The sequence below is a fragment of the Tursiops truncatus genome, chromosome 3 (assembly GCF_011762595.2).
Source record: "Tursiops truncatus isolate mTurTru1 chromosome 3, mTurTru1.mat.Y, whole genome shotgun sequence".
NCBI lineage: Eukaryota > Metazoa > Chordata > Mammalia > Artiodactyla > Delphinidae > Tursiops > Tursiops truncatus.
In genome coordinates, this window is record NC_047036.1 from 29191706 (window position 1) to 29214721 (window position 23016).

The 23016-nt window shown below is 43.0% G+C and overlaps 1 protein-coding gene across 1 annotated transcript in view; it reads left to right on the plus strand.

Annotated features, from left to right (window-relative positions):
* Positions 1-23016, plus strand: part of SPEF2 (sperm flagellar 2) — a 171758-nt gene that overhangs the window by 130979 nt on the left and 17763 nt on the right. Inside the window, exons 30-32 of the mRNA XM_033852786.2 lie at positions 8931-9037; positions 9743-9925; positions 15364-15456. Coding sequence (XP_033708677.2) covers positions 8931-9037; positions 9743-9925; positions 15364-15456 — 383 coding nt within the window. The remainder of the gene's footprint in view (positions 1-8930; positions 9038-9742; positions 9926-15363; positions 15457-23016) is intronic.

The following is a 23016-nucleotide window of genomic DNA, read 5'->3' on the forward strand; positions in this document are numbered from 1 at the left end:
CAAAGGACCCTGAATAGCCAAAGCAGTCTTGAGGGAAAGAAACAGAGCTGGAGGAATCAGACTCCCTGACTTCAGACTATACTACAAAGCTACAGTAATCAAGACAATATGGTACTGGCACAAAAACAGAAATATAGATCAATGGAACAGGATAGAAAGCCCAGAGATAAACCCATGCACCTATGGTCAACTAATCTATGACAAAGGAGACAAGAATATACAATGCAGAAAAGACAGTCTCTTCAATAAGTGGTGCTGAGAATACTGGACAGCTACATGTAAAAGAATGAAATTAGAACACTCCCTAACACCATACACAGAAATAAACTCCAAATGGATTAAAGACCTAAATGTAAGACTGGACACTATAAAACTCTTAGAGGAAAACATAGGAAGAACACTGTTTGACATAAATCTCAGCAAGATCTTTTTGACCCACCTCCTAGAGTAATGGAAATAAAAACAAAAATAAACAAATGGGACCTAATGAAACTTAAAAACTTTTGCACAGTGAAGGAAACTATAACCAAGACTAAAAGACAACCCTCAGAATGGGAGAAAATATTTTCAAACGAAGCAACTGACAAAGGATTAATCTTCAAAATATACAAGCAGCTCATACAGCTCAATATCAAAAAACAAACAACCCAATCCAAAAATGGGCAGAAGACCTACATAGACATTTCTCCAAAGAAGATATACAGATTGCCAACAAACACATGAAAGGATGCTCAACATCACTAATCACTAGAGAAATGCAAATCAAAACTACAATGAGGTATTACCTTACACCAATCAGAATACCCATCATCAAAAAATCTGTAAACAATAAATGCTGGAGAAGGTGTGGAGAAAAGGGAACCCTCTTGCACTGTTGGTGGGAATGTAAATTGATACAGCCACTATGGAGAACAGTATGGAGTTTCCTTAAAAAATGAAAAATAGGGGCTTCCCTGGTGGCGCAGTGGTTGAGAGTCCACCTGCCGACGCAGGGGACGTGGGTTAGTGCCCTGGTCCAGGAGGATCCCACATGCTGCGGAGCGGCTAGGCCTGTGAGCCATGGCCGCTGAGCCTGTGCATCCAGAGCCTGTGCTCCGCAGTGGGAGAGGCCACAACAGTGAGAGGTCCGCGTACCACAAAAAAAAAAAAAAAAAAAAAAAAAGGAACTACCATATGACCCAGCAATCCCACTACTGGGCATATACCCTGAGAAAACCATAATTCAAGAAGAGTCATGTACCACAATATTCATTGCAGCTCTATTTACAATATCCAGGGCATGGAAGCAACCTAAGTGTCCATCAACAGATGAATGGATAAAGAAGATGTAGTATATATATGCAATGGAATATTACTCAGCCATAAAAAGAAACGAAATTGAGTTATTTGTAGTGAGGTGGATGGACCTAGAGACTGTCATACAGAGTGAAGTAAGTCAGAAAGAGAAAAACAAATACCATATGCTAACATATATATGGAATCTAAAAAAAAAAAAGGTTCTGAAGAACCTAGGGGCAGGACAGGAATAAAGACACAGATGTAGAGAATGGACTTGAAGACACAGGGAGGGGGAAAGGTTAGCTGGGATGAAATGAGAGAGTGGCATGGACATATATACACTACCAAATGTAAAAGAGATAGCTAGTGAGAAGCAGCCACATAGCACAGGGAGATCAGCTTGGTGCTGTGTGTCCGCCTAGAGGGGTGGGATAGGGAGGGTGGGAGGGAGACTCAAGAGAGAGGAGATATGGGGATATATATATATATGTATAGCTGATTCACTTTGTTATACAGCAGAAACTAACACACCATTATAAAGCAATTATACTCCAATAAAGATTTTTAAAAAAAAAAAAGAAGTAAATAACATCACACTGAAAAAGAAAAAATAAAAGACACATGCACCCAATGTTCATTGCAGCACTATTTACAATAGCCAAGTCATGGAAGCAACCTAAATGCCCATCAACAGACAAATGGGTAAAGAAGATGTGGTACATATACACACTGGAATATTACTCAGCCATAAAAAAGAACGAAACTGAGTCATTTGTAGAGACGTGGATGGACCTAGAGACTGTCATACAGAGGGAAGTAAGGCAGAAAGAGAAAAACAAATATCGTATATTAATGCATATATGTGGAATCTATATAATATATCACAGTATACAATATTGATACAAACTACGCTTATTATTATCCAAAATGTGAGCTCGGTATCCTGAAGGTGCACATACCCTAGTAGGCACCTGCAGCACTACCCCAGAGCAATTTCAGAAAAAAACACAATACCTGGTGGAATTGAACCATGAGGTATGTGGCTCCCTGCGGACTGTGAACATCCGAAACAAAAACACTTATTTTGTGTCCTGCAGTGAGCTCTGGGTAGGTACATCTTGTCCCAAACATCAAGTGTCAGCACATCAGGAAGACAATCTTTCTCCAAGGGAAGCAATTTGGAGTCTGTTGAAACTAGAACACTTTTGTAGTGTTCCAAAGTCCCCACTTAAACCATAAGAACTCCTTTTCCTTGTAAGCCCATCAGTACTTTATGTAATGTCTATAGAGATTCAGTTCATAGCTATTTTGGCTTCTGCTGAGAGGCTATCAGGAGAGAACACCATCCAGCAAATTCTTTACCCTCACTCCTTCTTCAAGAGACACAGCATTTAGTTGTTCAAGGCCTATAACTTGGTTCTAAAAACTGACAAGTGTCCCTCCTTCAAACTGCTCTTAGAGACCCTTAGAATCAGTGACTGGTCTCAGAGACAGGGCACAAATTCAGGAAGTCTAGGCTGTACTGGCCAGGCTAGATCATCCAGCTACGTGGTTTTTACAGGAATTCAAGGAGGAAGTAGTTGTTGCTGTCTGTGTGGGTCAGCAAAGGCTGTAGCCCAGGGGAAACTTTTGGATAGAACTTTCCAGGAAGCAAAACAGGGGCGGAGTATTCCAGGCACCGGGGAAAATGGAATCTACATTGAGATTTTGAAGGTGCATGACATATTTCTGTGATCTGAATCTAAGCAAGCGGAAGGAGTTTACCCGCTGAGAAAACCACAGGGCACCTGGGGGCCACACTCCTTTCTGCTCTGATCCCTACATTTTGCCACCTGGTGAGCTATTCCTGTCAATAGCATCAGTCCTTTCTTATCGTACCTTTTCTCAGAAATCTTTCTGTATTTCTTGATTTGTGTAAATGTCAGACTAACTGAACTACCTTTCAGACCAAACTAGGGGGCTTACTTACCTGCCGATATATAGTATCATAGTTTTAGAATTTTCTCAGAGGTGCTAAGCCTAGGAAAACCCACAGAGCTTTCTAGTTACTCCGTTCAGGGAACAAGCCAGGTACGCTTACCCCTGCCTCTTGGTTAGTTGAGGCTTTTGGGGGAGATAGTAGCCATCTGCCGCTCTCAGAAACAGTCTCATCGTCCCTCAAAACCATCCGGGAAGGATGTCCTTCTTGTAGTCAGTTGGCCCTACCGCTGCCAGAGAAGACGGGGCTGAGGCAGGAGGGGAGAGGCGTCCAAAGCAAATCCTGCAGACACACTGCCCTGCATGTCCTGTGATTCTTGTCTTTCACCTCGGGAAGGAAATGACAGCAAAATGCTGTGCCCCTCTCCTGCCTGGAGAAATGGATTCTAGGGGGAAGGAGACCATAGCACCCTTTGCCCATAAGAGAAACCTGTAATATGAAGTGTGTAAATGTGGAGGGTAAGACTGCCTGCTAGCGACCTCCAGCTTCACCACATATGACCACTGTGACATCAGACAAATTAATCAACCTCTCTGTGCCCTAGGTTTTTGACCCATAAAATGGTGATGGATACTAGTAGTTGGCCTACTTTCTTAACTATAAAATAGGGATACTGGGTGATGACGATTAAATGATGTACAGCACTTGACATACTAACCAAAATGCCTGCTAAGTAGTAAGCACTCACTAAGATTGTTCCAGGAATAATGAGCAAGTGTAGGGGGGACAGGGATTAAGCAAAACTGCAGGTAGGCATTGGTGATTACTTAAAATAACCACATGGAGTTATTTTAAAGGCAGGGATTCTGAGTCGAGTCACCAAAAAGCAGAAAAGTCCTCAGAAGCTTGACCGTAACCTCCCAAAGAGGAACAATCAAGTTTTGAAAACTTGTCTTAAAAAATAGCCTTGGCTTGTATATGATGAGATACTAGATCTTATGTTCTGTGGCCTGTGTCGTAAACATGGAGTGAAGTCGAAGGGAAACCAAGTGAGGTTTTTTTTATAGCACCAACAACTTCCGGACTGAATTCCTCAACGCGCACCATCTCAGCCAGGCTCACACCAAGGCTTCCCTCGTGGAAGTGACAAGTGGTTCCCCAGGGAGCAAAACCACCACGAGCTGATGGTGATGACCATGAGCACGGTTACCCTCAGGAGGGTGGAGAACTTGTTCCCATCCTGCCATGCCATCGCCAAGATCGGACGTCCCCTCAATGATTTTATCTGGATGTGCTCGTTGCATGATATGAAGGGTGATGATACTGGCCCGGTATTCAGAACGAACAAATCGGCCAGAACGTTTACATAGTTTATTGCTGAAGTAGAACAGAGAGCTCTAAAAGAGAAATTAGAAAAAAGTAAGTTTTTCTCCGTCCTCAGTGATGGGATCACAGACAGTTCAATCGAGGAAGCTGACCTTGTGTACAAGCAGTGAGCGTGCGCAGGGAAAGGACACTGCCAAATCTTTGGGGTACAGACAGGGGGAAAGAAGGGACCTCTGGCAATAAAACATGCCCCTGAGAACACTCTAGAGAGAAATCTTCAACTTCGACTATCGAACCAAGACTGGGCAAAGAAACTGGTTGGTTTCGCAAGTGATGGTGCCCATGGCTCAGAGCAAGAAGACGGCAGTGGGGTGGCCCTGCTTTTAAGAGAAATCCAGCCACGTGCGCTGACTGTGTATTGCTCTGCACATCATCTCGAGGTATCTTACAAAGCGGCGTTCCAGAGCGTTCCCCTGTACAACGATGTCAGAGACCTTCTCCGCAGCACTTACCACTTCTATCACAATTCTCCTGTTCATAAGAGTACTCTGGTACTTCCAAAGGCCTTCACCTTCGACCTGTGATACCTTCTCAAGTAGGAGGCCGGAGGTGGCTTCAAGGATTACAGACCTCCCTCCAGAATCTTCTCAAAGGATATCAATTGTCCAGCAGCTGCATTCGGTAAGTAATTTTGAAATACTGTACTATTTTAGTTTTTTCAGAATAAAAAGAATACTTTTACTGAGCCATTTGAAATAATAATTTTGAGAAAGATCAACCACTGTTTTTTCCTAGCCCATGTTACAGACAAGGGAAGGCAGAAGTGACACCAATCATCAGAAAGCCAAAGACCTTGTAGAGTCCCTCCTGCAGGCAGACATTGTTAAATGTGTCCACTTCTTGCTGGATGTCACTGATGTCCTCAGCATTCTGTCCCGCGTCAATCAGAACAGAAACTCTTCAATTGCTGATATATTTGCCACCCTAGAGTCAACACTGGAAATGCTCAGAATATATCAGACAAGGTGAGGAGTCCGGGATGATCTGAGAGTCTATCCAACCAGACAGATGGACTTGGGAAACCATTTGCTAGGTGCTCTTGCACATAATTGTCTACTTGGGGGATTTTTTTTTCCCCTCCCCAGACCAGGGCCAAAAGAACACCCAGTGGATTCAGTCACACACTTTCAGGGTAACTGCCTCCTCGCAGGAAAACGAAACACTTCTGACGTGAGAAACATGGTTTTAACACATCTTATCAAGAGGCTGCGAGGCTGTTTCAGAGATGTCAACCAAGATGTGGTGAAGGCAGCCGCGACTGGGAGCTTTCAACTGCGGCCAGCAAAGATAAATCAAGGTAACGTATGAACTCCGGCTCTGAATCTGTTGTTCTTTGATTGTCTGTATACATGTCTTTAAGATATGTGACGTTTTGTTGGGCGTATTGATTGCAGAATTTGGAGAAAAGGGGGTGTCCATCCTGATTGCACATTACAAACCAGTACTGGAAGCTGCCAAGGTGAAAATTGACGACGTAGACACAGAAAGGAGCATGTTGAAATTAGAGATTTATGCTAGGTGAGCATAAGTAACCTAGTTGATATTTATAAATATTGGAGTAAAACTTAGGAGTCTCCATCTTTGACATTTTTCATTTTTCCTCCTAGATTTCAGAACATCCACACATTGACCTGGGATTTTGTGAATTCTGTTTATTTACGCAAGTATCGGAACATCCTAACGCTCGTGGACCTAGCGCTGAGCCTCCTTGCAAGTTCAGCTGAAGCAGAACGTGGCTTTAGTCAGATGAAGGGCACTAAGCCACACATGCATGCCACGGTCAAGGCTGATAGCATGACAGATCTCCTGATAATTCAGTTGAATTCTCCAGACATTTATGACTTTGACCCTAGGAAAGCCATTCATTGATGGAATACAAGAACACCGTCTTCAACTGGTGACACAAGACCTATCTCGGATTGTTCATCAAACTCAGAAAGGCTTGATGAAAGCGATTAGTAATGTGTCAAATGTTGACCTCATCATTGATCATAGCAAAAAGAACTATTTTCAAAAACCTGAAAGTTAAAAGTAAAAGTCACCAGTCTTCATATCAAACACAAAAGGCATTTGGCATCATCCAGACCTACAGAGCAAAACTCCAAAGATTGGTTTTCCTCTGACTTTCTAATTCTAGTTCTATATTCACACATTCTTTCACATTCTTTGGGTGAAGTATATACTTCTAAGCAATGGTATTATTTTGATGTCCTCTTTCTGAGAGTTACTGCTAAGGGTAACTAGACTATAATTATGTTCTGAGTTCCTTTAGGCCTGGCTTACAATTAACAGTTTTTCCTGGATAATTCTAAATGACGGTTGCATTAGGTAACTAACTTAGGGCCAAATGGAAAGAGAATTTTTTTTGATCCGTAAACAAAATTTGTAAGCTTATCTGTTTCCGCTACTGCATTATATGTGAAGGCCATATTATTATATGCCTTGGTCATTTAAGTAACAAGGCCAAGTGTCAAAATAGTTTTCACACTTCACACTAGGGTTCCCAGATAAACAATTCCTATGTGAACTGAAAGTATTTTCTTACACTTTGCTTGCACCATAGCTGTTAGAGACAGTGGAACTATTTTACGTATCTACCAGAATTTTTAAATACTTTGAGCCTCTTCATGGTTTCAGTTGAGTTTATTTGTGGTTTCATCTTGAGAAACATGAATGGATAATTTCTAACTTGTCTGTAAACCAATATAGTATCATGTAAAGATCATTTTACCAAAAGTTCCACTACCTGGGAAAGTTATTCTCATCTCTATAAAATTGGATACTCAGGTTTGATCAAAAAGGATAGAGAATTTATTTCTGAACAACCTGCTGGATATACAGTCTTATCAAAGAAAGGAAGATTCTGCTCTTGCTACCCAGAAAATTGCCTTCCAGATCTGAACCTTGCGCATGTTATTTGAACCACTGAAACTTTAAAAGGATTACTACATTTTCCTAAAGTTTAGAGGAAATGATAAAGTTCATGTTGGACTTTAGAAATGCTAAAAACTTAGATATAGGAAGAAAAATTTGAGATTCTACATCTACGTTTCACTCTTTTTTTGCGGTACGCGGGCCTCTCACTGTTGTGGCCTCTCCCGTTGCGAAGCACAGGCACTGGTCGCGCAGGCTCGGCGGCCATGGCTCACGGGCCTAGCTGCTCCGCGGCATGTGGGATCGTCCCAGACCGGGGCACGAACCCGTGTCCCCTGCATCGGCAGGCGGACTCTCAACCACTGCGCCACCAGGGAAGATCCTGTTTCACTCTTTTTATTCCTAAACAAAGAAGAATAGCTATATACTCTGGACCTGAAAGATACCCGAATACATGTAGGAATGTCTCCTGGTTCTAGAAGGTACCGACACTATGGGAGTTAGACATTTTTTAAGGAAATACATTTATTTTGCTTTCCTATTTCTTTTTTAATGCATGTGCATGCAATTTGAAATGAGCAACAGACTAAACAAACATCTCAAGGTAAAGTAGTTTAGTGTTTAAGAGCAAAAGGCTTTAAAAGGTTAGTTATCTTTTATAAAATATATCACAGTGTTTGAGCCAATTAGATGACTAAATTAGCACTTCAAATCTAGTAATTTAATAATTCAAATATCCCGACATTTACCAAAACAAATATATTCTGATCTAAAAAAGCAAAATGAGGATAAATGTGTTACCTTGATCACAGTGGTGATGTGCATGCGTTTGAAACACTTTTATCCCATATTTACCAAAACATTTTACTCTAGTGCCCTGCTGAAAAATAGGAACCCTTGCAGTATTTTTTTTTTTTTTTTTTTTTTTTTTTTTTTTGCGGTACGCGGGCCTCTCACTGTTGTGGCCTCTCCCGTTGTGGCCTCTCCCGTTGCGGAGCACAGGCTCCGGACGCGCAGGCTCAGTGGCCATGGCTCATGGGCCTAGCCACTCCACGGCATGTGGGATCCTCCCCGACCGGGGCACGAACCCGCGTCCCCTGCATCGGCAGGCGGACTCTCAACCACTGCAGCACCAGGGAAACCATTTGTAGTAGTTTTTTAAATTCAACCTATTCTGAGTACAAGGTCAAAGAAGACTCCAAACTAAAATATAAAGCCTCAGTATCTTACTCAGTCTGAACAATTTATTACTCACTGAAAAAGACGTGCTGACTTAGCTGAGAAACAACCATTGGAGAAAATCAGGAAATTGATTATTATTTTTATGTTTCCGAAGTGTCTTCTGTTTCTCTAAAGGCTAAAGTTTTAAAGAGAATGAATAAAGTGATTATACAAATATCCATTATTTGTTCTATTTTAGTGAAAGAAACAAATCACATAATAAAACGGAAAAATATTTCTCATTGTATTTTAGGCATGATAGGAAACAAAGCATTTACTGACATTCTGCTGGATTTGGTAACCATGAACCTTGGAACAAACAACTTTCCTAGTAGTTGGATGAACCTCACTCAATCTGAAGTAAGCTTCTATTTTGTTTGGGTTTCAAGCTTTGAGAATTCTTCTTCTTTAATCAATAAGTCAAGAGTTTTCAAATAACCAGTACCTGCACAGTAACCGACATGTAGTAGCAGCCAATAAACCTGGATGAACAAATGAATGAACTTCAAGTTAAACACTTAGTATGTTCATGCTCAGTATTTGAAAATAAGTGACGATGCTGACAGTCAATGAAACTCTACAGAGGCCATGAGGCTAGCCAGTGAGTTTGTATTTATTACTACCAGATGGAGTGATCCTAACCAGTAATAGTAGATGATTCTGGCCGTGCTTTCTTTTCCTTGTATTCTGTTCCTTAAGAAAACAAAGTGGTTAAAGAGTATTTCCCTACAAGTTGTAGAGCCCTCCCACAATCGTAATTATCATCTTTATTCCTTCTCTGCTGAAAAGGTACAAAGTATAGTACAGTCAAAAGTGTTAATTCCTTGTGTAACGGTAAGCAAAAACCACAAATGTCAAGGAAGCAAAAATCAAAAACACTCTCTAAGTTCTGTCTGGCATGGATTGCTTGGTAGAACCTGAAGGAACAAAAGTGAGAACTGACCCTATTGGCCAAGCTAAAATCTTACTTCCTTCATCAGAATCTCTTACTAAGAAACACGAGCAGATAGAGTGTCACAAGAGAGTCATACAAACATTCCAATGGCATTTCCTGCTTTCTTCTAGTTGCAGGAGTTAACATCTTTATTGGTAACAAACTCGGAGTTCGTGGACTGGCGGAAATTCTTGTTAGTAGTCGCGCTGCCTTGGCCCATTCCTCTGGAGGAGGAGCTCTTGGAGACCCTGAAGAGGTTCCAGGCTGTGGATGAGGAACACCTGGGCACAGTCACTTTCAAGCAGTATATGCAGGTCACTACCAGCCCCTGGTGGCACTAACCCTACCAGAGTACTTCTGACCTAAGAAGCTCCCTGATCTCACAACACCAGGTCTCATGGCCCATGTCTAGGCACCTAGAGTCAGCACAGGCACTGTCCAAGTCCCAGGTAGAATTCTGGCTCCCACCCCCAGGGAAGGATCTGAAAAAGTCAGAAATGCTTGGAGAGCTAAGGGTTCTGAAAGAAATCACAGAAAACATCATTGTCGTCCTACCAAGTGGTTCTTAACCTTGGCTGTACATTAGAATTGCCTGCAGAGCTTTTAATCAGCCCAATGCCCAATACCAAATACTCCGGGAGTAGCAACAGCAGTTACAATGAACACAGGGAAAGGGGAAGGGTTTTTTATTTTTTTCTTTCGGTCACAAGCGTGGTGAACGATAAGATGTTTTTGGACACGTTGAGTTTGAAATGTCTGTGGGAAAAGCAGACAGAAATGTCCCATCTGATATGGCAGATGCAGAAGCCAATCACTATCACGCAGGCAGTTGTTGGGGTTATGAATGGACCAGATCCCCCGAGGCAAGTGTGTAAAGTGATGGATAATCCAGTAACATGGTACCTGGCCATTGTACTTATAGATAGGATGTAACTACTGACCTTCACCAGAGCAATTTTGGGAGCATACAGAGTCTAGACTGCAGAGGATTGATGGAATAAATAGGTCTTTAGGAAGTGAAGATAAGACAGTCGATTCATTTTTGAGAAGCTTGAGTAAGGAGGGAGGAAGAATGAAATGCCATAACTAAGAAGGGCCTGAATGACTTATTTTGTGTCTACTCATCGAATTCATCCTAATTCTCACCACTTCACATTGCTGGTAGACACGAAAGGTGGAAACATTTATAAGGTGCTGATTTTGAAACAGGGTGATAATCTCTAGGTGCCTGTAGCTCGTGTATATTTCACCATTGAAAGATCACATCTCTTCCTGCTTCTCTTTTCTTCCTTGATTAATGAAAGACATGCTCATAGACAGCCCTGACGTTCCCACGCTCAGAGAGTTGAGCCAGAGGAAATCGAAGAGGTTCTTCCAGCCTGATCAAGAAAGGCGCATAGCTGATTGGGCTCTAATTTATATGCTTCCCAAGTAAAGCACTTTGTGAACTCTTTCATTGTCCTGGACCTGGGCTTGCAACTTATAGAGATGTTTTGTGTAAAAACATAAACAACAGGGCAAAACTTACTCTATTTTCTTGTTGGCTTAAGATTTTTAAAAGTGTGCGCTCGTGAATGTACCAACCTTCACTCTTTACAGTATGTTGTCCATTTAAACATCTTTTTGCACAAACGTGAGACAAACTTAGGTGTTCGTAATTTGTACCACAGTGCTGAGCAAAACCAGAAAGCTTCCTCACCAAAAGTGTGAATTTCTTAGAGAAAGTTGGCTGCTGCATGAAACAGAAACTCAGAAATACTTATCAGAACACTGCCTGGGTTTGGGGAGCAGTTGATTTCTGAGCTCTGCCCTCTCAGCTTACCCACCCAACGCCCACTCCTCAGGAGGCTCAGGACAAGGTGGCCATTTGGAGAGGCCCGCTTGACCTCCCCACATGACTCACAGATCTCTAGCGCTCTCCACATCACACACACAGCGTTCCTTCATGGGACTGTCAAAACAGCTTCTGGGGTAAAATTTTATGATTTGTTGAAAATGCCACCTTCGAATACAGTAGTCGAATAGTACAGCTACATTGCTGAAATGAAGTTCTCTGGGGGGAAAGTAAATAAATAAATAAGCTCCCTACTCTGCTTTTTATTTTGTCTTTTTTCTTTTCTTTTGACTAACTGCGAGTTCATCATAACCGCCACTTAGGAGTGTGCTGATTGCCCCAGCTTCTAAAATGGAATAAGATACAGCGTTTGTGAAGCTGCTGCGGCTGCATACCTGGGCTAAGCCACGCGAGCATAAAAGCGCACCTGCCTTTGCTGCAGCCCGATTGCAGCTGTCACACTCTTGCCTCTGTCGCGTGTGGAGGTTTAGTCACGCTCATGCAGAATGCTTTGATGGTGAACTCTCTCAACTCATCTTCTGTCAATGAGAACGCAGGTTATCATAGGCTTAATGAATCAGATGTTCTAGGATCCAAACAGCGCAGCACTTGTTCTCTAAGGAAAAGTAAACTAACCTAAAATTCTTTGACCATATTTTATTTATTCTTTGACCAAATGTCCACAAAGGACATTTCCACATTTCAAGGATAAATCACCTGATTATCCAGTGGGCCAAGATGTGGTTGACTGAACCTTGCTTGATGAATTTAAACCCAACCTACAGTTCACGTTTAACATTTCGCACTGCTAACGTTTTCATGGATGACTTTTTTAAGAATGTAAGTTGTTCTCTGATTAGGTTCTTTCTTCTTTCTCATGTGACCCTCTTGTATGTGAAACACTTTGAAACAGTTTCCTAATCTTTAAAATATCATCTATTTTTTAAAAACTAACATGACTGAATTCTTGGTTTTAAGAATAAGGGAAAATTCCTGTGCATTGGAACAATTGGATATGGAATTGATGGTTGAGAAATCAGGGATGAGTAGGAATCCTTCTTTTAATATTTCCTCTTTATCACTGGTTTTCAGCAATTTGATTATCGTGTTCCTCGGTGTGCTTTTGTTCATATTTCTTTTGCTTGTGTTTCACTGAGTTTCCTGCACCTGTGGGCTTGCCGTTTTTGTCAAATTTGGAAAATTTTCAGAAAGTTTTTCCAAATATTTTTTCTGTACTCCTCTCTCCCATTCTCAAAATCCAGTCACATGTTTGTCCCACAGGATGCTGATCCTGGATTCTTTTTTCTTTCCAATTTTTTTTTCTCTCTGACTTTATTTTGTATTCATTTCTACTTCTCCATCTTCTAGTTCACTGATCATTTCCTTTGCAGAGTCAAATCTATTATTAATACAATCCAGAGCATTTTTATTTGAAATATATTTTTGATCTCTTTAAGTTGGGTCTTTTTTATATCCTTCATTTCTCTCTTCATTATATGCATTTTTCTCTGTCTCCTTGAATAAATAAAATATATATTGAACAGCTAAATGAACATCCTTGTCTGTTCATTCTATCATCTGTGTATTTTGGTGTTTGTTTCTATTGATTGATGTTTCTTCTGACTATGGGTTATATTTTCTGGCTTTTTTGCATGCCTTTGTATAGGATGCCAGATGTTATAAATTTTATATTGGTGGGTGTCCAATTTTATATACCTTTAAATATTGTCGGGCATGCAGTAATGTTATTTGCAATCAGTTTTATCCTTTCAAGGTTACATTAAGATTGATAAGGGTGGGTCCAGAGCAACCTTTAGTTTAGAGCTAATCTAGCCCCACTACTAAGGCAATATCCTCCTGGGAGTGCTACCCAATGCCTTGTGTATCAGGAGGTCCTTCCACTCTGCCGGGTGGTAAAATTTTCCCTGGTGGTAACATAGTCCCAGCCCTGTGTGAGACTCAGGAACAGTTCAGCTTACTCCTTTCCTGTGGTTCTTTCTCCAGCTTCTGGCATTTTCCACACATACATCCAGAGGTTGGCTTTCAGTCAAGAGTTGAGGAGATCTTTCTACAGATCTCTAGGGCTCACCCTCTCTTTCAGTGCATCTCTAGTGTTTTGCCCTGAAAATTCTAGTCATCGTGGCCTCCCCCAGCTCCAAATCTATCTTGTCAATCCAGCAGGATGTGCCAGCTCTATCTGGGTGCCTCTCCTGACACTGTAGCCTGAGCAATACTTGGGTCCTCATTGTTCTCCTTATTTCAGGAATTACTGTCCTGAGTTGCCTGTTGTCTAACGTCTGAAAAAATTATGTTACATATATATTGGTCATTTTTTTTATTGTTTAAGGCAGGAGGGTAATTCTGAGCTTTGTCACTCCATCATGACCTGAAGCATAAATCTTACCTACATTCCTCATCTCTCTATTCTCCATGGAGTGGTACTTATGGTCCACAGATTGGCCACTGGGCAAGGATTCTTCCCAGTCAGTGCAAAGCACTTACATTCAAAGCCCGAGCCCGTGCTGGACCTTAGCTGCTTCTGTGTCTTCTCCCTCACAGGTTTCTGCATGGCCAGCACTCCTCTGTTCTAAATGAAAAGAAAACCCGGTCCTCACCTCTGGGGGCTGCATCCCCTTACAATCTACCTAGTGTCACTCCAGCCTTCTCTCAAAACACGGGTGATTCTTCGAAGGAAAGAAGGCACAAGCACAGGCCAGAGTCAGGTTAGGCTGGCCAATGGTTCTTGGAAGTAGGCAGTACCAAGGGTAGATTGTCCCTCTGGAAGATGGTAAGGGAGAATGGCCTAGGAACAAGATGCTTATGTATATGAAGTGCTTGACATGTTTAAAAGTTAAGATTGGCAAGACACATTCTTTGAACCCGAGGAATTAATACCTGATGTTCAGTAGCAGACATGAATGAAAACACCCAAAGGAATGAATTGAATGCCAAACATCTGGTATAAACAAGTCAAATTGGAGTTTCGAGGAGAGATCAAAGAGGGCTTCCCTGAGGAGGTGTGATCTAAGCTGGGTCTGGAAAGATGAGTAGGTTTACATTGGTGAACAGGTAGTCACCTCAGGTAGGAGTAATGATGTGAGCAAAAGAACAAGAGTAGGAAATGGTTCTAAGCAGAGAATGACATGACAAGATTAAAGTTTTGAGAAAACTGATATGGTCAAATGGTCTGAGCTGAAACAAATAAGAGAAAGACTGGAAATGAAGACAGCTCCAAGGTTGCTGGAGCAGCCTGTGATGGAGGCAATGAGGCTGTACACCAGCATGGCAGCAGTAGACGTGAGAGGAAGGGAGAGGGGGTGAGGCATCGCCAAATGGGAACCGAGGGATTTGGTAATTAGTGTCAGACATGGGCTGAGAATGAAGGTTGTCATTAGAAAGTAGGTCCTGAGCTCTTGATTCAGTCAGTCACTCACTCAGCAAAGATTTCCAACACCAACAATATGCCCCAGCACCACACTAGGCTCCAAGAACAGAGAGCAACATGAACAGGACATGAGCGATATGAGCTAGTGGAGGGCACTGACCCCTCCAAAGTACTGCTATGCAAGCAACATCCAGGGCGGCGACCTCCCAGCTTCATCGCATGCTGCAACAGTTACAGTGCAGCAGGCACCCCAGTATGTGGGGTTTCATTTATAAATTATTCATGTGTACTACGGCACTAATGCATTCTATACATTATCAAATTTTTTAAAATAAAAATTACAAAAGAATGAGATCCAGTACATGTGAATGGAAGTTCTAGTATTTTCTCCAGCATCCCCATGGTTTCTGCACCCTACTTTGGAGACCACTGCTCTAGACACCTGCAGAGATAGCTTCAATCTCTGTGGTTTTCAGAGGAACAATTACATCTCAGTGTAACTTTAATGATTCTCATTTTTGTTTTCTGTGTAGGCTGGTCTGTGGTTTACGGGAGATGAAGATATAAAAATTCCAGAAAATCTCCTTGAACCTCTGCCATTCAATAGGCAGGAGCATCTTATAGAGGTAATTCCATAACATTGATCCATTTCTTGTCTTTTCTCCCACTTGTGTAATTAGTCTTAGACTCCACCCCGACTCCCGGGTCCTTTGCTGTATCCCCCAAGTGCAGAGTTTAATATTCACTATGGCGACAGCATAGGAGAGTCTGGAGGGAAGCAGGGACCAAAATCTTAGACAGGCTTCTCCTGTTTACTCACTATGTGATCCCAGACAATAGCCATAAGCTCTCCGGGTTTCACTCTTCTCATCTAGCAAATAAGCTGGTACTGAACACACTTTTCGCTAAATGCCCTTCCAATTGTAAAAGCTTTGGATAAGAACTGACTTTCACCAATATATGTCTTTGTTCATTTCTCTTTGATTTTGACTAACTTGAGCAACATTCCAAGAGTTTGCCTACTGTATTGCCCACTACCCGTCAGATTATCATTATTATCATCAGAAGTATCATCGTCATCATTATTGTTATCATTAGCTTCTATCCCTGAGGCCACAATAGAATGCAAGTCCTTAAAATCTGAAAACCGTTCTGACTTCAACACATCCAAGCTCAATAAAATATGAGAAAAGTTGAATGGTAGATTCAGACATGAGAGCAAACTTTTTTATCGATTGATCAATTCAGCCCGCCATGGGTTAAAAATTGCAGTGCAGAATTGAACATGACTCCAGTCGTAACCTGAAAGTGAGCAATTCCCTTCCATTGGACACATATTCTTTGAGCATCTCTCTTAGATGCTAGCAGGAGAGCAGGTGAAAGAAAGGGGTCAGGGAGTTACCAAAAAATGTCCAAGACATGAGGCTGGCAGTTGCACGGGCACTTTTTTGTTTTGGTTGTTGGTTGTTTTATAAACCGGAGGACTGAGCTCAATTCTCCTGTAAAGCTTTGGAAGGTGTCTCTATATGATTCTTTGAAGAAATCTGTCAACAATATAAACAGGTTCTTCCTTCCTTGGGAAGAAGCCAGCAGTCTGAATACGATGTCAAGTAACTTCGTTTTCAGCCAGAAGTTTTTAGAAGTGTTTATCAGAGCAGAGCCCTTCCATGGCTCACAGAGCTGCTAAAGGCGGGAGACAGCCTGTGTTGGTCAGTCCCGAGGACTGCGACACAGTGAGGCCGGAAAGGGCCTTGGGATGCCAAGGAAGGGTGTGGCTCCCACCTGCTGCTACCTAAACTGCTGGAAAGTGAACATAGGAAAGGAACAAAGTGGGGGCCAGAGGCAGGACCACAGAGCCTGAGAAAGAAGCGCTCTTACAGGGCAAAGGATGGTTGACAGGTGTGTGTGTGTGTGTGTGTGTGTGTGTGTGTGTGTGTGTGTGTGTGTGTGTGTTGTCCAGAGGACAGAAGAGGGTGGTGTCCTCTCTGCTCCATGGACTGGATGCTCAGCATTTCATAAGTCTCAACACCCTTCAACTGGGATTAAAAGCACAGATGCCACGGCTGACAAGCTGCGAGGTCTCGATGGAGTTACTTACCCTCTCTGTGCTGTTGTTTTATTTTCATCCCTCTCTGCTGGGAGTGTTGTGCAGCATGAGTTCATATGTGTGGTACTTTTAGAACAGTGATTGGCACACAGTTAGCCCAATGTCAGTGTCAGCTAAACAGAAGCTAACCACACTAACTCTACATGGTAAAACACCAGTTAATGGTTAAGAAGCTAAAGAAAGGGGTGCAAAGGGAAAACATAAAACAATATAATACGTTTACTTTTTTGGCCATAATTAGAGTAAGTAAAGACCAAATCAGGGGAGAAAACACCCCATGAAGAGGAATTCTGAGCGTCAGGATCCCTGGCCTCTGCTCCCAGTTCTGACATGACCCACTGTAGGACCTTGAATAGATCCCTTCACCTGCCGGGGCCTCTGCTTAGCTCTTAAAAAGAGGGCTTGGCCTACAATCTAGCTGGCCACACCCAGCTCCCCTGCTTTGTCATCTGTGTTCTCTACAATCCAGGGCTGCCAGGGGTCCCAGGGACAGACTGTAATTCCTGCTGTCTGTGGGCTCAGATGACCTCAGAGTCCTAGGCACTGGGTAAGAGGTCCAGTTGCATCCGTAAAAGGAACCCTGAGACACGTCCGTGTTACAATCACATCGTTGTCCCCTGACAGTGACCACTCACTTCCTTATAACTGACAAGGTTCAGCCATGGCCTGGCTGCCCAGCTTTCCACACAACATCAAGGGCAACTATTCCAGTGTTTTAAAAATTCATAGGGATTTCTTGAGAAAAGGCAATTTAATCTCACCGTATGCAAATTTACGGTTTTCTCTTAATCTCTTCTCCACAGCTTCCGTCCACATGAAATCCTTCTATTTCTTTGGGCTGTTAATATTTGTTGAAGCCGGGCTCGTGGTTTGAAATACTAGCTTTTTGCTAACAAATCCCAAGTGTCTATTTCCACCACCCCTAACCTCTCTTCCAAACGCTAGACTCCTAGACACGACTGTCTATTGGACATCTCCACTTGAATGTTCTAGTAGACATTTCAAACTCATCATGTCCAAGACTGGGTCCCTGACCTCCCATCCCCACCACCCCACTGCCCCACCTTCACCTAGAGCCCTCTCCATGTTGGTCAGTGGCAACTCTGTCCTTCCTCTTGCTCAGGCCAAAACCCTAGGAGTCATCCCCAGTTCTCTTCCTTTTCAAAACTCCACATCCAGTCCTTCAGGAAATGCCCGTAGTTCTACCCTCAAAATACATCCAGGATCAGACCACCTGTTCCAAGTCCCATTGCTGTCACTGGAACAAACCAGCCAACTTCACCTGCGTGACAGCAGCGGCCTCATCACAGGTCCTCCATGTCTCCCTTGTCTTGGCTCAGGTCACAGGCAGATCACAGCAGCCTCTACTCCAGCCATCCCACAGCACTGCGTTTTAGTCAGAGGAAACCCCAAAGTCCTCAAGAAACCAACCGGCCTTGCCTCTTCTGTCCCCTGCCTCAGCCACTCTGGCCTCCTCCCTGTTGATCAAATGTGCAGGCATGCTCCTACCTGAGGACACTGGCCTCAGCACTCTCCTCTGCCTGTGTGGCCCTTCCCCTGCGTGTCCTACGTGCTTACTCCCTGCCCACCTCCAACCTTTGTCCAATTTTCATCTTCTCAATTCTGCAACGCCCCTCTTCCCCACCCTTCACTCCAATTCCCCTTTCCTTGACCTACATTTTTTCCTGTGTTTCCATAATGACTATCTAATTTACTTTATTTATTCTGTCTGTCTTCCTCTTCTAGAAATTAAGCTCCTTAAAAGCACGCATCTTTATTGCTTTCCTAGTAAGTGCATTTCAAGCACCTAGAACAGTCTAGAACAGTCCTAAGTACTTTTCTGGAGCCGTCTAAGGTTCTGCATAGTCAATAAGTACTTGTTGAATGAATGAAACCATAGTATTTGTGTTGGGTTTTGAGTCTATGTAAGAAATTTCCACAAATTTAGTGGCTTAAACCAAGGCCCAATTATTACCTCAGAGTTTCTGTAAGTCAGAAGTCCAGTCATGGCTTAGCTGGGTCCTCTGCTCAGGGTCTCAGAAGGCTAAAATCAAGGTGTCAGCTAGGGTTGCAATCTTAGCTGAGGCCAATTCCTATATTGGTTCCAGGACTGGCTTCCAAGGTGCGTTGCTGGCAGAATTCAGATCCGTGCAGTTGTAGGACTGAGAACTTCAGCTCCGAGAGGCTGCCTGTTGTTCCCTGCCACACGCCCTCTCACAGTTTCAGAGTTTGCCTCTTCATGGCCAGCAGGAAAGCATCTTGCTGGCTTCAAATCTCTCCCTGAAGTCCTGGGTCCTTTTTAAAACGGCTCACATGATTAGATCAGAGCCCAAGGTTGAGCTCTCATTTGATTAACACAAAATCAACTGATTAAGGACCTTGTGTCTGCAAAATCTCTTTACCTTTACTCCTGAAAATTGGCTTTCCATCATATTTACAAATCCCACCCATATTCAAGGGCAAGGGATTACACAAGATATGTATTTGAGGGGGTTTTCCAGGGAAACTCTGAAGCCTCCTTAGGAGTCTTCCTATAACAACATTTTAAATGATCTTAAGAACATAGCATGAGGATGAGACTTTTTTGAATGTCTCATCCATTGGTTTAAAATCAAGCCTGTGTAATTACAGGAAGAGTTCACATGTCAACTTATTTTATTTTTGCCCATCTTCCTTCAATATATCACATTGAACTTCTCTGTTAATGGAAATAATGTGTTGCACCTACACAGCCTTTTTAAGAGCATTTCAATGAAAATAGTATTAAAGTTCAAGGATTCATATGAAAGAAATGGAAGATAAACATGAAAGGACAATGCCATGGTTATCTGTTGGTGTCAGCTCCCTTCTACCCCTAGTCCTGCCGGGAATCCCTGAGGACTTCCAAAGGCAAGTGGGAAGATGAAGAAAATATAAGGTCCTAAAGGAACCCAAAAGCTGGATCATGACTCTTCAAATGCCTAAGGCTGCCTTACCATCAGAGAGTGTTTCAAAGCATCTGAGCCTAGCTCAGTGCCACAGCAGACCCTCAGTAAACGTTTGATAAAAAGGGGTGACTGAATGAACGAGCTTGCAGAGCCCATTGACCTCTAAGATTCTTTTCAGATTCATGGCATAACAGACTTCATGTATTTTCCTATCAAAGTTATTCTTATTTAAATTTTATTGGATTTGTCAAATAGAAAATAATTTTTCCAATTGTTATCTCATGGATGTATAATTGGACTTGCTCATAGTTGTAAGGACTGTCAGTAATAAAGAATAACGTGGTGTCTCTAGACCTAGGCACTTGCTTCTTTAAGTGTAGGCCAGGGCCAGCGTCTTGGGAATTGTATAGGAGCTTGCTAAACATGCAGAATCTGAGACTGCTCCAGAGCCATTTACTTAATAAGAATCTACATTTTATTTTTATATTTTTAACGTCTTTATTGGAGTATAATTGCTTTACAATGGTGTGTTCGTTTCTGCTTTATAACAAAGTGAATCAGCTATACATACACATACATTTTTAAAAGATTCTCCAGAGGACCTTCAAGATGGCAGAGGAGTAAGACGTAGAGATCACCTTCCTTTCCACAAATACATCAAAAATACATCTACACGTGGAACAACTCCTACTGAATGCTGTCAGAAGACCTCAGACCTCCCAAAAGGCAAAATACTCCCCACGTACCTGGGTAGGGCCAAAGGAAAAAACAAAAACAAAAACAACAGAGACAAAAGAATAGGGACTAGACCTGCACCAGTGGGAGGGAGCTGTGAAGGAGGAAAGGTTTCCACACACTAGGAAGCCCCTTCGCGGGCGGAGACTGTGGGTGGCGGAGGGGGGAAGCTTCGGGGCAGTGGAGGAGAGCACAGCAACAGGGGTGCGGAGGGCAAAGCAGAGAGATTCCCGCACAGAGGATCGGTGCCGACCGGCACTCGCCAGCCCGAGGGGCTTGTCTGCTCACCCGCTGGGGCGGGCAGGGGCTGGGAGCTGAGGCTCGGGCTTTGGTCGGAGCGCAGGGAGAGGACTGGGGCTGGCGGCGTGAACACAGCCTGCAGAGGGTTAGTGCACCACGGCTAGCCGGGAGGGAATCCGGGGAAAAGTCTGGACCTGCCTAAGAGGCAACAGACCATTGTTTTGGGGTGCGCGAGGAGGGGGGATTCAGAGCACCACCTAAAGGAGCTCCAGAGACGGGTGCGAGCCACGGCTATCAGCACGGACCCCAGAGACGGGCATGAGATGCTAAGGCTGTTACTGCAGGCACCAGAAAGCCTGTGTGCAAGCGCAGGTCACTGTCCACACCTCTCCTCCCAGGAACCTGTGCAGCCCGCAACTGCCAGGGGCCCGTGATCCACAGACAACTTTGCCGGAAGAACACACAGTACGGCTCAGGCTGGTGCAACGTCACACTGGCCTCTGCCCTCACAGGCTTGCCCCACATTCCGTGCCCCTCCCTCCCGGCCTCAGAGAGCCAGAGCCCCCTAAGCAGCCGCTCCTTTAACACCCTCTGGTGTGGGCAAAGAACAGGTGCCAGAAGGTGTCCTACACACAGAGGCAGGGCCAAATCCAAAGCTGAGCCCCAGGAGCTGTGCAAACAAAGAAGAGAAAGGGAAATCTCTCCCAGCAGCCTCAGGAGCAGCAGATTAAATCTCCACAATCAACTTGATGTACGCTGCATCTGTGGAATACCTGAACAGACAATGAACCATCCCAAAATTGAGGTGGTGGACTTTGAGAGCAACTGTAGACTTGGGGTTTGCTGTATGTGATTGACTAGTTTCTGATTTTTATGTGTATCTTAGTATAGTTTTTAGCACTTGTTATCATTAGTGGATTTGTTTATTGGTTTGGCTGCTCTCTTTTTCTTTTTAATTACTCTTTTTAGAATAATTTTTAAAAACTTTTTATTTTAATAACTTTATTTTATTTTATGTAATGTTTTCCCCTCCCTTTTCTTCTGAGCTGTGTGACTGACAGGGTCTTGGTGCTCTGGCGAGCTGTCAGGCCTTAGCCTCTGAGGTGGGAGAGCTGAGTTCAGGACACTGGACCACCAGAGACCTCCTGGCCCCATGTAATATCAATCGGCGAGAGCTCTCCCAGAGATCTCCATCTCAATGCAAAGACCCAGCTCCACTCAATGACCAGCAATCTCCACTGCTGGACACCCTATGCCAAACAGCCAGCAAGACAAACACAACCCCACCCATTAGCAGAGAGGCTGCCTAAAATCATAGTAAGTTCACAGACACCCCAAAACCTACCACTGGATGCAACCCTGCCCAGCAGAAAGACAAGATCCAGCCTCATCTACCAGAACACAGGCACCAGTGCCCTCCACCAGGAAGCCTACACAACCCACTGGACCAGCCTCATTCCACTGGGGGCAGAAACCAAAAACAACGGGAACTACGAACCTGCAGCCTGCAAAAAGGAGACTCAAAACACAGTAAGTTAAGGAAAATGAGAAAACAGAGAACTATGCAGCAGATGAAGGAGCAAAGTAAAAATCCACCAGACCAAACAAATGAAGAGGAAAGAGGGAGTCTACTTGAAAAAGAATTCACAGTAATGGTAGTAAAGATGATGCAAAATCTTGTAAATAGAATGGAGAAAATACAAGAAACGTTTAACAAGGACCTAGAAGAACTAACAAGCAAACAAACAGTGAGGAACAACACAATAAACGAAATTAAAAATGCTCTAGAAGGAATCAATAGCAGAATAACTGAGGCAGAAGAACGGACATGTGACCTGGATGATAAAAAAGTGGAAATAACTACTGCAGAGCAGAATAAAGAAGAAAGCATGAAAAGAATTGAGAACAGTCTTAGAGACCTCTGGGACAACATTAAATGCACCAACATTAGAATTATAGGGGTCCCAGAAGAAGAAGAGAATAAAGAAAAGGACTAACAAAATATTTGAAGAGATTATAGTTAAAAACTTCCCTAATATGGGAAAGGAAATAGTCAATCAACTCCAGGAAGCACAGAGAGTGCCATACAGGATAAATCCAAGGAGAAACACACCAAGATACATATTAATCAAACTATCAAAAATTAAATACAAAGAAAAAATATTAAAAGCAGCAAG